We start from the raw sequence: 16,878 nt of genomic DNA, 5'->3' as shown, positions 1-16,878 counted from the left end.
TTCATGAATATGACACAGAAATCAATATTTTGTGCCATTACACAAATGCAGATATAATTTTCAGCGGTATTAATAGTTGATAAGTTGACACTTGATCTGATGCTTTAAAAACAGATATTTAAAAGTTAGTTACCAGGCTTTATTTTGAAAGGCTTCAGCGGATGTGGTGTTGTTTACTGTTGTGGGCTTGACGCTGCTGTGGAGGCGTGAAGAGGAGAGTCCTTCCACTTGATGTGTCAATGCGTGAGAAGCATTGAACGAAGCGTGATGAGACTCCAGCTGTGGACACAGAGACAGTCAGTGATGGACCAACACTGTGTGTGAAGGTACGTTTTAACTGAGAGGAGAGCTGAGCATCATTTATATTTAATTAAATAAAAATCACATTTCAGGTGAATGCATGGCAAATTATTAAAATACTAAAATATAATTTAACCTTTCATTACTGATTATTGTGCAGCCGTGTTTGTCAAACACGCTGAGCCCACTTAACTCTGTTTAACTTTATTTATTTATTTCTTTTTTTTTTTGAGCACTTGTTGTTTCATAGCCTCGAGTTGATCGAGTTTGGGCTGAAACCAAGAGAACTACACACCAAACTCCGTTTTAAAAAATCACAATTTTACCAGACTTTGATTCTCCAGGTAGTGATAGTTACACTATTCGGTTTCAATCTCATGCAGCAGGTAGAAATGGTTTTCTTATTAATGTTCACTTTTGTAAAGAATCACCTGTTAATGTCCGCTGTCTTTTTCTCATTACGCAGTGGGCAGGGCACGAGCGGCCGCTGTGTAACACATGTTTAAAGAAGAGATTTGATTGAATACATTTATTTAATGTGGACCAGATGTATGCCGAATTAGTCAGAACGACCGTGCGGTTTTATAATGTGTTAACTCATGTACTAGAAAGTGCGTGTATTGGCTTATAAGCGTGGATTTATTTTATTTTGTAGTTTTTTTAAATGGAGTTCGCCTTTCATCTTAAGAGAGAAGTCAGTCCATGTTGCCGAGCAACACCTTCTTCAAAAGCTGAATCGAAACCGTGTCAGTGTGCCTCCCTCATATGTTCCTGCGGTCCCTGAACACAGCTCATCCTGACTGTTAAATGATGGGATTTCAGCTCAGTTTAAAAAGCCTTCATCCTGCTGTTTACTGTTTCACGAGCTCAATGGGAATTAGCGTATGAAATCCCAGTGTGCAAATGTGCTGCTACCCTCCCTGCTGTTTTATTTCTCATTCATCCCTCGGAGGCAGGATAATGTGAGGATGTTTAGTCTTCAGGGAAGGGGGGGGGGGGGATTCACTTGTTGGGTGTTTGGTCTTTTGTAAACCCATGGAGTGCTTGGTGTTTGTGTGCTTTGACTCATTATGCATTACACTGTGTTTACCCTCCCTCCTCTCTCTCCTGCTGCAGCACCTGAGGAATAAAAAGCGGGACATTGGTCAATATTTGGTGGCAAGGCTTCCTAATTTGGTGACCAACATGGGGAACGGATTATCAGACCATCACTTCCTCTGCCTGCCGTCCTTCCAGGCGCTCCACATCGTCATTCTGGGTCTGGATTGTGCGGGGAAGACCACCGTGCTGTACCGCCTGCGCTTCAACGAGTTTGTGAACACTGTCCCCACCAAAGGTTTCAACACAGAGAAGATCAAAGTGTCGCTGGGAAGCAACAGGCGGACAGCCTCCTTCCACTTCTGGGATGTAGGAGGTCAGGAGAAGCTGCGGCCTCTTTGGCGCTCTTACACCCGCTGCGCTGACGGCATCGTGTTTGTGGTGGACTCAGTCGACACCGAGCGCATCGAGGAGGCCAAAACGGAGCTGCACAAGATAACGCGGCTGGCGGAGAACCAGGGCGTGCCGGTGCTGGTAGTTGCAAACAAACAGGACTTGAGGAACTCCCTGAGCCTGGCAGAGATGGAGAGCATGTTGGCTCTGGGCGAGCTCAGCACGGCGACGCCCTGGCACCTTCAGCCGGCGTGCGCCATCATTGGCGAGGGGCTGCAGGAAGGGCTGGAGAAGCTGAACGCCATGATCATAAAGAGGAGAAAGATGCTGCGGCAACAGAAGAAGAAGAGATGATCTTAAAAAACAAAAAACACGTGAGCTGGATCTAAAGCTACATAAGAACTAATCGTTGGGCTGACCTCTGGTCTCTGATTGGCTGAGTTTGACCCCTCCGGTGGGACTGTGCGTTCAGGTCAGAGGAGGACAGTGGGATTGATTTTGCCCCGTGGGCTCTGAATGTCAACAGCAACAAGTCAATCTTTACAAAGTCCAGTGTTGTGCTGCACAGCGGCAGGCTGTGAAGTTTACTCTGTGAACGACTCGTCTGTTTTAAGCTGTTTGTAAGAATATGTGCTGCTTAGCTGTTCACAGACAATCTTTATATTTTGTATCCTACCAAAGCTTGTTTAGAGAGACGGCAGAAAGGACAGTATTAGAACAAAGCTATCAAAGTGTTTTATATTCATTTTGCACAAGGAGATATTTGTCCTGACGTTTTTCATTGAGAGCAGGATGCACCGTGTGATCCTGAAACATGTAAAGGCTCCAAGTCATGAAAACAATCATTTGCATTATTCGTATTGAGACTTTTCTACATGTGGCCGAACACTTGAGTGTGTGAGGTCGAGCAGAGTCGCACTGATCCAGGAGAAGCTGGATGAAAAATGGGGCCTTTTTGTCGCAGTAATTAATGCATTAGCAAACGTCAAGAGACAACGTAAATGTGAAAAAAAGTCGATATTGTTACTTAATTGTTATTGGATTCATGAACGTCACCATCTTTGTAAATCATGGTATTATTTATTGTTTTATAGCATTAAAAGAAAAAACTCAAATGCTCTCTGTTCTCACTTATATGAGTAGCCTGTTAGCTAGCTAGCTGGCTAACACTACTTGTTTCTCCTGCCCAGACAATCAACACTGATTCTAAATGATAGGGGATTTTTTTAAGGCTAACTTTGAAGATTTGACGCTGATCAAGAGGAGAGCAAACCTGAAGAAGCCATGAAGGGAAACTTTTGTTTTAGATTTGTAAAGGTCACTTTGGACGATCCTGGTGTGCCGAGGATTCCTCCGATCTGAAAAGCCGTCTGCTCGTGCTCTAGCCTCACCCCGAGGAGTCGCACAGCTGTATCGATAAACAGATCTTTAGCTTCAAATGAAGACGGATAAATCAAAGATTAAAACACTAGAAGAAGAAGTTAACCAGCCATTTAGTACTCTTGAGTTTGAAGTGCCACAGCTTCACTGCACTGCTGCTGTCCTGGCCCTAAAAGGATGCTAACATTCCTAGCATACAGTTGTGAGTGGTTTTTGCTAAGATGAGCACATTTGTCTTGTGGACAAAGCTTCAGCTTTCACACTTGTCCGTTTGTGTAGCTAGCGAGTGCCGTTGCTGGACTGTGTGAAATACTCGTTTTTGTAATCATTGTTTCCTCATGAGCATTATTTCCAATGAAACTCCTGAGTTAACAGACTGATACTTCAAGCTGCGATATTTACGCCGCTGTGACGTTTAGCGTTCATGCTAAATGTTGCGGACGTGTAATCGGGGGTCGAAGTGATCCCCCTTCTGTACGAGTCTTCGGAGGTAGTAACAGAGTCAGAGGCGAGACGGTTTAAGCGGAGCCAGAGGGAGAGCGCAGCGCTGTGTGCGTGTCTGACTGCGTGTACGTGAAGCTCCAGCTGTGCCGTGCTTCTGCAACGCCGACATTCAATATGAAATCACAGACAGGGACGCCATTGTTACGCCGGCGTGGAGTCAATTTGAACCATGAAAGGACATGCTGACGGCTGACCGACCTGTTGTGAATAAAGCAGCCTGAAAAAGAGCGATTAATTAGCTCACTTGCTAACATTAGCATCACTACCTCCCCTTTGTTGACACCGATTTGTCCACCAAGCTCAACATTTTGTCTTGTTGCACTTCGGCTGTGACACGTACCATCAGTTGTATTTTGAGTTTGACTTCTCATTCAGTGATTTTTGTGCTTGTGAATGTGAAGTGTTTGGATGTGATGCATTATTGACTGTGGGGGAAAAAAAGGTTCCCTCCAAAACTGTTTGTTACTCCCATGGTGGTCGTCCCTGATTGGCTGTTAAAGTTGAAGATTCTGTGATTTCACGACCCACAAACATCCACGTGTCCACACTGCTCAGCAGGAAGATCCTTCGACTGCCTGTCCAAACATCCACATCCACACGGTCAGCAGAGACGCCGTCCGAATGCACTTTAACGAAAAACAGACTTTCAAAGGACACCGAAAGAAATCTGAGCGAGGTGAATTATTGCTTCAAAAGAAGCGTTTTACATATAAGATATGTTGATACTGTTGTCATTCTTCAGCGCTGTTTGCAGGGTGTTCATATTTATGTGTTTGGTCCCTTGGAATAAAGAAAGTGAAGGACAGTGATGAGCTGGAGCGTGTGTTTCTCTTCTTTTTTATCTTATCTGTGAGGCTGTTGATCCGTTCAGGCAGCACGTTTGTTCTCCACTCGCTGCTTTATGTAACTAACCGCTGCGAGATAAAAAAGCCTGAGTCAGAGCTGCTGTCTAAAAAAAGACGCCCGCTTAGGAATCCCTGACCTCTGCAGGTATACGAGAGCTGATAAAAGAAACACTCTTTCTTCCTTAAAGTGTCCCAGTTTAACCTCTCAGTGCACTCACACTCCAGCTTGTTGAATCGTTATGAATATTCAATTCAAGAAAAAAGGAGGAGAGACACTTTATAATCCGACCGGATAAAGTAAAACGTTGCTTCAAATCCAAATGTCCCGCATGGTGCCCTTCATGTTCAAGTCTTCTGACACTTTGCTGAAGAAGAATGAGATGTGTTTGAAAGCTCATAAATATCTTTGTTTTGAGTTTTAATATAGGTTAAAGTTACGTTACGACAGGAGCTCGTCTCACCTTGTTTTATTGGATTCAATAGTTTCTTTTAGACTTTATAATTTTGTTGCACGCATGGCGTCACAGTGCGATAAACACAAACATGGGGGATAAAACGTCTACGTGATAAAAATGGCTTCAGATCAGATCTGTGAAATATTCAAATATCAAAGTATTCCCCCCTGCCAGAGACGTGTCTGTCTCACTATGAAGGAGTTCATCCTCCATAACAACCTGCTTTTAACTAACTCTACATGATGCTGCTTCTTACACAGATTTGTGTCTGCTAATTTAGCTCTGCAGCTCATGTTTGTGCAGTGTCTCCTAAATGCAAAGCAAAGCGTCATGTGTGTTTCTGTCTGTGGTGGACTGCTAGTTTGGTATCTGTGTTGAGGTGGGTGGGTTGTGTGTGTGTGTGTGTGTGTGGGGGGGGGGGGGGGGGGGGGGGGTCCAGACAGTATCTGCTGGGTCTGCTCTGAGAACAAACCCAGCATAAGCACATGAAGAGAAGAGATTATGGTGAGGAGGGGCGGGGGGGAGAGGAACACATGAACCGTTACAGTCTCGCCCTTACTCCCCTGTTTTGGGTTTCTGGTTGGTCTGCATCAGCTGAAACATGTGGCACACACACTCACACACACACACACACACTTCTCGTCAAGCAGCTGGGGATAATGGAGGTGGAACCAGCACATTTTGTAATTGTTTCCCTGATAAGGAAATATGCAGGCAGACTAGAAAGAGCTTTGAAATGAGTCATTTCAGTTTAGACTGTGACAGCTGAAGCTTTGCATCAACTTGAAAACATCATGTGAGAGAGAATCCTGAAGGTTTCCACATATTTCCATCCGCGTGTTCTCAGGATGTAGAACCGTCAAAGTGAACTGCTGGATGGAAAAGTAGAAATCCTCACCAGGGGGATGATAACACAGTTGCTCGATGCCCTTCCTGCTACCTCAGAAACATGGCCGCCCACCCGGCGGCCCTGAACTTTTTCCATGACACAACGCTCTCACGGGCCGGGTGGCGTGCCAGGTTGAGCCACTCCCTCTCTTCCCATGGCCCTCGGCTGCAGAGCGACGGGTGACAGAAGGGATTTGAGGGGGTCACGTGTTGGCAGACATCCATTTCAGCTGATCCGAGTCCTGGTCCACTTTGATCCTGGATGAGTGAGTGAACGAGTCAGGGAGGCAGGACATGGTGTAAAGAGGAGGCAGAAAAGTTTGATGTTGTGTCACATTGTTGCCTTTATATCAATGCTATGAGTTATTGGACAAATTGTCAGTATTAAATAAAGTGTGTAAAGAACAGGCTGACGTTTCCTTCCTCATGCACAAAGATCACACTCGTGTTGGCAGGGAAAATTCCAGAAAAGGTTTGGGTGGAAACATTCGGCCCACCCCCAAAGATTCAGGAAATGTTTAGGAGATTTTTGCCGTTTTTTATTGCCAAGTACATTTACATAATAGGAGGAATTTATCTTGGTGTGTTGGTGCGAAAGAAAAAACAAGGCTAAAATAACAAGTATGTAAATAGAATAAAATATGAGAAGCAATTACCAATATATAAAATAGAATTAATACAATTTAAAAATGTCAGATGTAAAAAATAATTTTAAAAAACCCCATAAAATGTAATAAAAAAAACACACAAATTGTAAAAAGGGTGCATGAGAAAAAAAGAGTTTTATTTTGTATTTTTATTTATTTTGCATGTGTAAAAAGGCAAAAAAGCCCCAATAAGAAACCTGAGATTTCAGATTGCACAACATTCGTCTTACTGCTCCAATAACCACTAATGTACTTGTTGATTCATGTAGGCTTTATATAAGAAGTGATTGTGACCTCACCCATTTGATTACCAGTTTTGGTGTTATTGGACTTTGCCAACTTGTTGTTTTCTTAAGCGAGGAGGAAGGAAAAGAGGAGAAGAGGGACGGAGCTGCAGAGGAGAAAGGAGGCAGCTTCTCTCTGCTCGACAGTCTTTGTGCAGTTTGTAAGGACTCTACAAGGTCCAGTCGACATGTTTATGAGCTGTGTTCTTTCCTGATGACATTTTGGACCATGCATTATTTAAATAATAACAAGACAGCAGATTATAGCAAGCATAAACATGACTGTTATCTACCAAACAGCTGTTTACATCCCAAATTTAACTTGCTGACTTTATACTAACATAACACATGCAGGCTGAACGACTGTCCGAGGGCCGACAGCTCTTTGTTTAGACTCTGAGATTAGAGATGTAGTAGAAGGTAAACTAAAGCACACAGTTATAAATACTCTTCTGAACGTTTCCCGTATTCTCCAGCAGACACAACTTTAGCTTCAAACGTGTAATTTTAGACACGACAGGATCTTGCAGATTTCCTCCCCACTAACATGTTTACTCAAATGTTTGTGTATTTCAGTCACAGTTGGTCGTCCAGTGTTTGATCCCTCGCTCTCTTAAAGGGGTGGAAATGGACTTTGAAAGCTCCATCATTCATGTAGGTGTGTGTATTCAGCGCAGGAGGGGAGGGGGGGGGGGGGTGTTCAGGCTGATTGCATGGTGCAGGGTGCCTGTAAAGGGTGTGAACGGTGTAAAAAGTGCTGTCGTCACAGCAGAGGACAGGATATGGTGATAAGGGAAAAGGAACCCCTCCCTGCCTGCCTCGGTTTCCTAAGAAGAGTCGGGCGGTCTGCCACCAAAACCCCACCCCACCCTAAACCCGAAACCCCCCCCCCCAAAACTCTGACCCACTCAGCAGAGAGAAAGAAAGAGAGGGACAATAGTGTTTGTTGCTCCTTTCACTGAAGTCCTGCAAACGGGGACAGTTCTGATCAGGGGAGCTGGTAGAAATAATGGGATGGAAATTCCAAGTTTCAGTTGAACTGGGAAGTGGGAAATTTCTAGTTCCCAGTCGGAAGTGTCAACTGGAACGTCCCCTGAAGTCGTATTTACTAGTCGGAAAGTCAGAGAAAATTTAATTCTCCGAGTTAGAATCCAACATCCTGGAAGTTTCCGACTTGGAACTCATTCCCAGCTCTGAGTTAAATGGATCGGAGTAATATTCCAAGGAAGGGAGGAGGGGTTCTATTATTCAGTGTTCTGTATAAGTGGACGACCCAGGTTCGAGTGCGACCTGCTGCTCCTTTCATTTCCCACTCTCACCCCCTCATAAGTCAACCGTTGCTGCTTCCTCTAAAACGTGTCTGTCCTGTGCTCCATGTTGCTCGCCATCATCCCTCTTCTCCAGTATGTTTATGATTCCACATGACTCACTGTGAGCTTCATATGCTGACCAGCTGTGTCATGAGGTGACGCCAAACATCCTGCGAGCTCAGAGGAGAGAAAACAGTGTGTACCAAGACCAGTTACATAATGTGACCTTTGTGCCGCTGCTCTCTTTTATCTCCGTTTAAAAAGAAGCAGCTCTGTTTAAAGAGCATTAAAGGTGCTTTTGAAGCTCTCTTCAAACCTCACTGACCCGCGTGTTTGTTGTCAAGCTGGTTCTGATACCAAAAGGGAAAGTCCTGAAATCTGGACTGAGCTGGTTCTTCTTTGTGTTGTGGATTGTGTTTCTCGTCAGGGGTTTCAGAGAGCGGAGCTGTGACAGCGCCTGCAGACAAGAAGCAGGGCAACACAACACCGCTCTCTGAGCCGTGCAGGGAAGGCAGCACGCTATCATCATTTCACTATCAAGCTCCACATTTACAGAAGTCACGTTTTTTCTGTCTCAAGCTCCACTTCAAAGAGATTCTATCTGTAATTAAACTCCATCAAACTCTCTCTGATGTTCTGCTGTAATGACACAAAGAGCTGCAGAAAACACCGTCACGGGCAAATGTTGTTCGCAGAGAGTCAAGGTCTTATGACCAGATTAACCATCCATGTGTGTAGTTTTAAACACTCAACCAGGGCCACTGTTGGGGAATGTTTATTGGTATGAATGAAAGGTCAATAAAGGTTAATATAGTACAAGCACATTCAGCTGCACTTGTAGCTGTGAGCTTAAAGGTAGAGTCCGTGGCGTTTTACGTTGCAGCTTGCAAACACAACATTCAAACTCAAGTGTTATAAGATGCCTGATCTTATATGTGTTTTTATTCTGACTTGATTTGCATTGCAATAATAATTTATGGGACCACTTGTGCAATAACATGTCCATCTGTGTATGCACTGTGTGCATGGTTGTTCATACAGTCTATACAGACGCACATCTTCAAGTTACTCTTTTTAACTTATTTTTACATTTTTATATTTATAACTTTTTTTATCCTGCTTCGCTGCTCTAACACTGTAAATGTCTCCGTCTGTGAGATGAATAAATGATGATCTTATCTTAAAGGCTGCCTGTCCAACAGAAAGCAAACTTCTCGGGTTAAAAGCCAACCAAATGGTTCATCTTCGTTTTTGGTGTTTTGCCTGATTATGATTCTATTTTCTCTTCTTTGTCACGACGTCCACGTCCATCATATTCATTGAGTTTGAACGCTGTTCTGAACTCAGTTGCCTGTTCACAATCTGCAGAAGTTCATGACATAAACTTGAAATTAATATGAAGTCTTTGGTGTAAAAATATGTTTTCATGAGCACTCCTGGCACCAAAGAAGAAGAAAATAAGAACAGCCAGTGTAAAACCCAGGAGAGACATCTGGCAGAAGATTTCTTTTATTTTTTACCTCAGAACATTTTCTCTCAGGGTGAAATACTTTTTTTTTTCTTCTCTTAAGCCAAAGAGACTTGGAGGAGTTGAATGTACCCTCCTGCAGTCCAGGCTGCAAAGTGTCTTCATATGCTGGATTAAATAATTCAAACACACACGCTTTAAATCAGCCTGCACATTCTGTTTCTCTTCTCTCTGTGCAGGCCGTCGCCCTTGTTTTTGCTAAACCTCGCTGTTCATTGAGGCGGAGACTAATTAGAAACAGCCCAATAAAATTCCAGCTGTCATTTCCACACTCATCCGTCCTCTTTCCAAACGGTTACGTAAGCGGGCCCGATGCTGCAAACAGATGCTGGAGCTCATTTCTGTCTTTGTCCCACTCACAGATCCGTCTCCCGCGTTTCCTCCGATCTTCACATGAGCTTTATTGATCCTGAATTTTTCAGCACAAGACGACAGGTTGAAGAATATACACTCATCTTCGAGTGCAGCTTAATGTTTCTTCTTCCGTCCTAAAACGCCGCCGCCTGCAGCTGAAGTCTGCTCGGCAACAGAGCAGCGCTGCACGGTAAGCAGGCCAGATGTGTTCTTCACTTCCCTCCGAGCTGACACACTTTTGTACCCACGCCTGACAAACTGAGTGAAATTATTCACACACTGTACGGAGGATAAACGGCTGTGTGTTGTTGTGCAGGGGAGGAGGGAGGGCGAACAGCGGGGCCCCAGTTGATGCTTCATTAACACCTCTGACTGACCTGCTGAGAGGGCCCCGAGTCGGCTCCTGTTTGAACAGACTGATGTGTCCCCCGGCCCCTCTTTAAGAGAGGTGACAAATAAAACACACCTGGAGGAGCCCAATCACACACACACACACACACACACACGTAGAGACAAACACGTGTGTGTGTGTTTGATGTGATCAGCTCTGACCCATGAACTTTAGAACAAAGCACCCAGTTTGTTAAACTGATTAAATTTAAAGGTGAGACGTAACCTCTGATTAGGTCAGATCTGAGCGTCACGCCGTTTAAAGATAACTTCACTAAAACACTCTTATAATCACGACTCCACAACTGGGATGGAAATCGCAAAATTCCTGGAGTCAGTAGCTCTATTCAGACGGCCGTTTCAAGGTGAGATATTTACATCACCTTTGATATGAAGGTCACCCCCACCCCCAGACAGTGTGAGGGCAGTGCAGTGTGTGTGTGTGTGTGTGTGTGTATCTGACTGTGTGTGTGTATGTGGAGCTCCAGCTGTGCCGCGCTCTCTCACGCTCATGCTGTAACATAAACGTACAAAAATGTCGAATTTATTTGGACTTGTGTTGTCGTTGAGGCCTCCGTTATAGAGCCGCCATGACAGACAGAAAGTTTATTGTTGCCATAGAAACACCGGATGTTACATCAAATACCGCAACACAAGGATCAGGAATTTCTCCTGAAAGCTGCCGAACTGTTCTTCAGTTCACTTACAGACTCAGTTAGTTTTCCTTTGAAGGCTGAAGCTCCGCCCCCCTGCTGTTTCTCCCCCTCACTGACGTTCACGACCTCTGGGTGAGGAGAACAATGGAGGCAGGGAGGGACCGGTCGTTTCCTCTGGAAAGAGGGACGAGGACACCAGGAGGGCATCGTCTTTACAGGGATGAAGGATTCCACCTTGACCCACATTCTCCTCACAATGTGAGTTCAAAGGTCAAGATCTGTTTTTCTTCGCTGGGTGTTTTCTTACGACCCTGAATTCAGTTCTGTTGAAACGTCTACAACCCGCTCATATGACAACAGTTCGGGCCAATGCTGACTTCAGCTTATAACAAGTGGATTCACTTTTTCACTAACTGAACGTTTTAAGAACGTTTTCATCAGTGAATGAAGATTTTAGAGATTTTCCCTCAAATCTTCCGGACGTGTTTGTGCAGAAAGGAAGCCTCAGCTTCACCTCTTCGCCTGTGACTATAAAGTTAAGGCGCTGACACACCAAGCAGGAGCCAAAGAGCCCGTGGTCACTGATACACACCGCAAAGACTACAGCCGACGACCAACCCCCACGCACGCTCGACAGATCTCTCCATGCCAGCGGGCGACGGGAGTCTGGAGCTGGACACGATGAAGGGAACCTTCTCTCCACAGTCTGAAGCTACAGGTCGTTACTGTATATCTGTTCAAGTTAATCCAAATAGTTCAAGAACAGAATTCACCGTCCTGTCAAGATCGTTAGCAGAAAGCATGACGATGTTTCCCGTCATTCATTTGTCTTAGGTTGTGTAGTTATTGTGGTTAAGCCTCAGGAGCTGCTGCAGTCGCTCATTGAGCAGATATCTTCCTGACATCAGTCCGGGTTGAACATGCTCGCACGTCTCTGCCGCAGGAAACAGATAAGAAAACACTGCGGACGCTGATAAGTCCAGAGAGCTCTTTCTTCTGCAGTGTGCGTTCTTTGTCTTTATGCTGAACTGTGCCGCCGCGGTGGCGTTCCCAGGGACTCGGAGGCGATTATGTAACACAGGTTTAGGTTATGTACACAGAGCGATAGAAGAGGCCCAGTTACTGTCAGCTCTGTCATAACACGACTTCTTCAGCAGCAGGGTTAAAGCATCACACGCCTGTCCAGGGATAACTCTGCAGTGCATCATCTTTATAGTTTTTATTACAAGAGTCATATTCAGACAATCAATCAACAATCACTTCACAGGTTTTTATGAAACTACAAAAGAAGAAGGAACTGTAAGTGCAATTGTATTTATTGTTGCTGGAGTAGGATGTTTAAAAATGTCCTTTTAAAGATTTAATTTAATTAACTGATTTAATTAATTTTTAGTAATGTTGACGTGTAAGTGAGCCCAGAGGGAGCAAATGTTAGCCAGGAGGCTAACGCTAACACGGACCAAATGTGCACACTGTAAGTTAAATCAGATCCTGAGACGGTCTTTTTACTGGACCTTTCGTTTCGAACGCGTCGGCCTGCACTTGTCTGTAAATATGCAAAGTCGGTGCAACAAAGTCCGGCGCTAAAAAGATGCAGGCCTCGGGGCAAATGTGCATTTTAAATCAGTAGCTCATAGTCCATGTGCAACACTGCAGAAGGCTTCACATCAGTTCTCCAAAGCAGCAACTTCACACATCAGACACTTTTCATGTGTGTATAAATGAGTCTCTGTCTCTGATGTACAGATATACATACAGATACGTGTCCATGTGTGAACCACCAACCTGCCAAGATCCTTATTAAACCCCTCACAGTAGTTTGACCCCCAACATGCTTCGTACAGCAGAGGGTAACATGTTTTCATTTTTCACCGAGGTTGTGGTTATACCTCGACTTTGAGCAGATTTACCGACAGGAGTTTCAATCTCTTTAAATAAGTTACAAGAAACCTTTATGAACACATTTCTTGCTCAGGAATTTATTCCCTTATCGGTCAAATATCTGATAAAATCCCCCCTCACAATCTGCACATATACATGTTTACGTTCATTAATGTGCACGATCACTATTTCAAATTAATTAATAAATAAGATGAACCAACATTTAGTTGTTTCTTTAAAGACTTTTTATTTTTTATTTTGATTCTGTCTAAAAAAAAAAAAAATCCATTTGATTTGTAATGAGTGTTTGAGAAGCATTTGTTCAGAACATTTTATTCACCAACAGCCCGATCATGTTGACCCACTGGGACCGTCATTCGCACACGTGTACAAGACGCTCTGTTTAATTAGGAAGATATGTAAGTCAGCCGGGCTTTAATGATCAGAATCACAGGAGGTTCAGACGAGTTTATCACAGGAGAACAGAGAACATCAAAGACACAAAATAAACTGTGAACACTGAAAAAGCCTCACATGCTTCGACTACAGCACAGAGCACGATATTCAAGTCGCTCACACTGTGTGTAGATTTGTTTGTTTTCATTTGGAAATTGCCTTTACAGTTCAAACATCTCAAACATCTTTGTTTGGAAGCTGAAAATCAAAAGATCCGAAGGCAGGCTTATGATGATCTTACACCAGTGAAAATGAAGCTTAGTGAAAGTTCAGTAAGGAAGACTTTAAGTGATCCACAATCAGGTTTCTCACTATCTCATTTCCGCTGTCATTCTCGAGCCGTCAGTTTGAGCCGTCCGTGGGTTAATCAGCTGTTCTGTCACCGGACCTCATCTAACCAATGGCGCGGCGTTCCTCCTTCGTTTTCAGCCAATCATCATTCAGCTCTCCTTTTAAATATGATTCTTATATGATTCGTATAGATCCTTTGTGCTGATGTTTCTCCCCATCACCGTCATCTTCAGCAGCAGAGTCGACTCCCATCAATTCTTCTCCCACTCGGTCTCATCAAATCATCAGTCCTCCAGCACCAGGGTCTAGACTCCAATGGGGGGGGATTCCACCCCAAGCGCCAAAAACTTTTTCTGTCAAATCTCATTTTGTCAAATCTCACTTTCACTGTAACGAATTCATTCTTACGATCACTTGTCTCTCCTGATTGAACTGTCTTCACATCCAGCTCTGGATTTACAGACCTGGAGGACTGAAACCCTTCACAGACAGCCGAGCAGTCCGCTTCAGTTCAGTTCAGTACCCATTAATCTGTGTTTCCCAGGTTGAATGTTGGGAAGGGTACCAACATATCTGAGCCCTACTCTTCTTCTTTATTCGGCGCCCTTCTGTTGGTGTGCCGATCTGACCCTGAAGGATCCGTTTGCTATGATATTACAGGATTTGGTTTGTGCCCCTCTGCTTTTCATTACACCGTCTCAACATCATGCATGACGCCTTTCACATTTCAGACAACACTGCCTTCTTATGGTGCTCACTTCTACTTCAGTGGGAAGAACTTTGAGTAATTTCCTTTTTTTTCCCGCCTCCTTTGAATTCTTGTGGCGCCCACCAGGAGAGGTGCGCCTTGACTTTTGTTCTAACACGCTCACGAAGCTTTGACTCCATCAAAAACTATAAATATGACCGTTATATAACTGTCCAACATTCAGCAGCTCAGCGCTCACTGGAAAAGAATGAGCGTGATAGCAGGCATGATGATTTAGCTCAGAGGGATGTGTGTCAGAGATGGGATCACCTTTGGATGTTAAAAATAACTCGACTCACCACAAACTGGATAATGACTTAATGACTGTGTCTAACACGATGTGATCTGATGAACATTTTGTCCCGACTGTCTGATGATGATTCTCAGGGTTAAAAACACAGATTACAGCCTGACTTACACAAACACAGGTGTGTGTGTGTGTGTGTGTGTGTGTGTGTGTGTACACAACGCGAGGACAGAAAATCCTCTCAACAAGTTATTCAAAGGATAACGTGCAAAAATAATCTGCTGAACATTCTGCCCTAAAACATGTTCACAGATGCAAAAACACAGCTATTTTTACCCACTGACCCCCCCGGAGCGCTGTCCTCTTCTGCTTACAGTGTGTGTGTGCGTGTGTGTGTGTGTGTGTGTGTGTGTGTGTGTGTGTGCGTGCAGCTGAAGTCAGAGTCAGGATGACAGTTGAACCTTGTGGCCTTGGACAGAACTCTCTTCGGGTCTTTTTGCGGTCGTCTGCTCTCTTCGTCTCCTCCCTGCAGGCGCAGATTAAACCTGGAGCTCTACCTGTGACACAGGTGAGCTGACAGCTTCAATTACAGGCGTGAACGCAGAAAGGACGAGAGCACGTTAGACCAAACATTTCTTGCACATGAGCTCTCTTTGTGTGTGTGTGTGTGTGTGTGTGTGTGTTTTTTTTTGCAGCTTTTTAACGTTTTGTCTTCAACTGTACCAACATGCCTGAGAAGAACTGACTGTGCATGACCGTGCATGTGCAACACGTGTGTGCGGTGTGCATGCAGCTGGTGACAGGGAACAGGAACAAAACATGCACCGCCTCTCACTCAAAGCAAAGAGAGATAATCACAGACACAAAACTTCTACAAATTCATCTGAAGGTGAGTAATAACTATTGGCTTTTATTGACTTTGTATGAGCTCAACACTGCAGGGATGAACGGACAGATTCACCTCCTGGGGGGTTCAAAGGTCTTACCAGGCTTCATGGGACATTCAGTCCCTGCAGCCAGCTCTGGGTCTGCAGGGTTACCAGTTGTCACTGTGTTGCCTCTGAAGGGATGCGCCCAGAAGTCATCTCGACGAGGATCTTGAATCCCCTTAGTGGACTTCTTTTCACTGGTCCTTGTCTGTGTCCACGAGCGCAGATTTTTGCAGTGGTAGCGCTCATTCCCAGGATCATGAGCGCCACGCTCTAATATGTCACTTCTTCCTCATCGACCAATCAGAATCCAGACAGGCCAGGGCTTCAGATATCAGAGGAGAAACTGAACGGCCCTTATTTTTTTCGAGAAAACAATTTTATTTATTTATTCTTTTAAAGATTTATTGCTATAGGACAGTGGACAGAGACAGAAATCAGGGAGAGAGAGAGAGAGGGGGGGGAAAGGAGCCACAGGCCAGACTTGAACCTGGGCTGCCCGCCTTGAGGACTATAATAGCCTCCATACATGGGGACGTGTGCACTAACCACTGAACCACCAGCGCCCTCCACCATTTTATTTTGAATGTGCAAACTGTAGAATTAAAGAATGGGAAGAAGTTTAACTTTTTCAAATTTTAACAATATATTTAATGCACATTTTTCTTAGAACATACAGCACAGATAACAGCTCAACCCCCAACCACACTCAACACATGGTACACGCAGGTACCACTGACAAGAGAAAAATAAAAGGTACACAGGTACCAGATCATTCATACAGCTGGAGTTACGTGTGTGTGTGTGTGTGTGTGTGTGTGTGTGAGTAGAGTAATGTTGATTCATGGGTGAGTTTTACACATCTGAGACGAGCTGTAATACAGACTAGATGTGTGTCTGATTATGTGAGGAAGGGGCTTCTTGTATTTCCTGGTGGTATTTATATCCGAGCTGGTTTGAGTGTCTTTTCTATATTTTGATTTTCCTTATCAGGCAGCTAATCCATAACAATCTTATTTTAGCTCAAGGAAACGTAGGAAAGCTGTCTGATTGGCTGCTGAGCAAAGTCAACCGGTGCACAAGAAACTACACACTCATGGTTCACTGTCAGAGCCATTTAAAACCTGTTATCAAAATATTTTTAGGGATAGATAGATAGATAAACTTTATTGATCCCAAGATGGGAAATTATGGAAATGGGGCCAAACAGCACATACTGTTGTAAAAAAATCCCAAACCTGCAGTTCATCAAGTGTCCACTAGAGACTTCCCCTGTTAAGAGCAGAAATAATAATAATGGTCTGTGTCGCTCACGTCTCTGTTCATGATAACTATATCGGGATTATTTTTGAAT

At 44.1% G+C, this 16,878-nt stretch overlaps 1 protein-coding gene across 1 annotated transcript; it reads left to right on the top strand.

Moving 5' to 3' along the window:
• The first annotated feature begins 177 nt into the window (after nucleotides 1-177).
• On the top strand, nucleotides 178-4,420 carry arl4ab (ADP-ribosylation factor-like 4ab). The gene is made up of 2 exons (XM_079368323.1): nucleotides 178-326; nucleotides 1,417-4,420. The coding sequence occupies exon 2, from the start codon at nucleotides 1,486-1,488 to the stop codon at nucleotides 2,083-2,085; it is 600 nt and encodes a 199-aa protein (XP_079224449.1). The 5' UTR covers nucleotides 178-326; nucleotides 1,417-1,485; the 3' UTR covers nucleotides 2,086-4,420.
• The last annotated feature ends 12,458 nt before the right edge of the window (nucleotides 4,421-16,878 follow it).

This window comes from Symphodus melops (assembly GCF_947650265.1).
Source record: "Symphodus melops genome assembly, chromosome: 18".
Lineage (NCBI taxonomy): Eukaryota > Metazoa > Chordata > Actinopteri > Labriformes > Labridae > Symphodus > Symphodus melops.
Note: the sequence above shows the minus strand (reverse complement) of the source record. Positions and strands in the feature narration are given on the sequence as shown.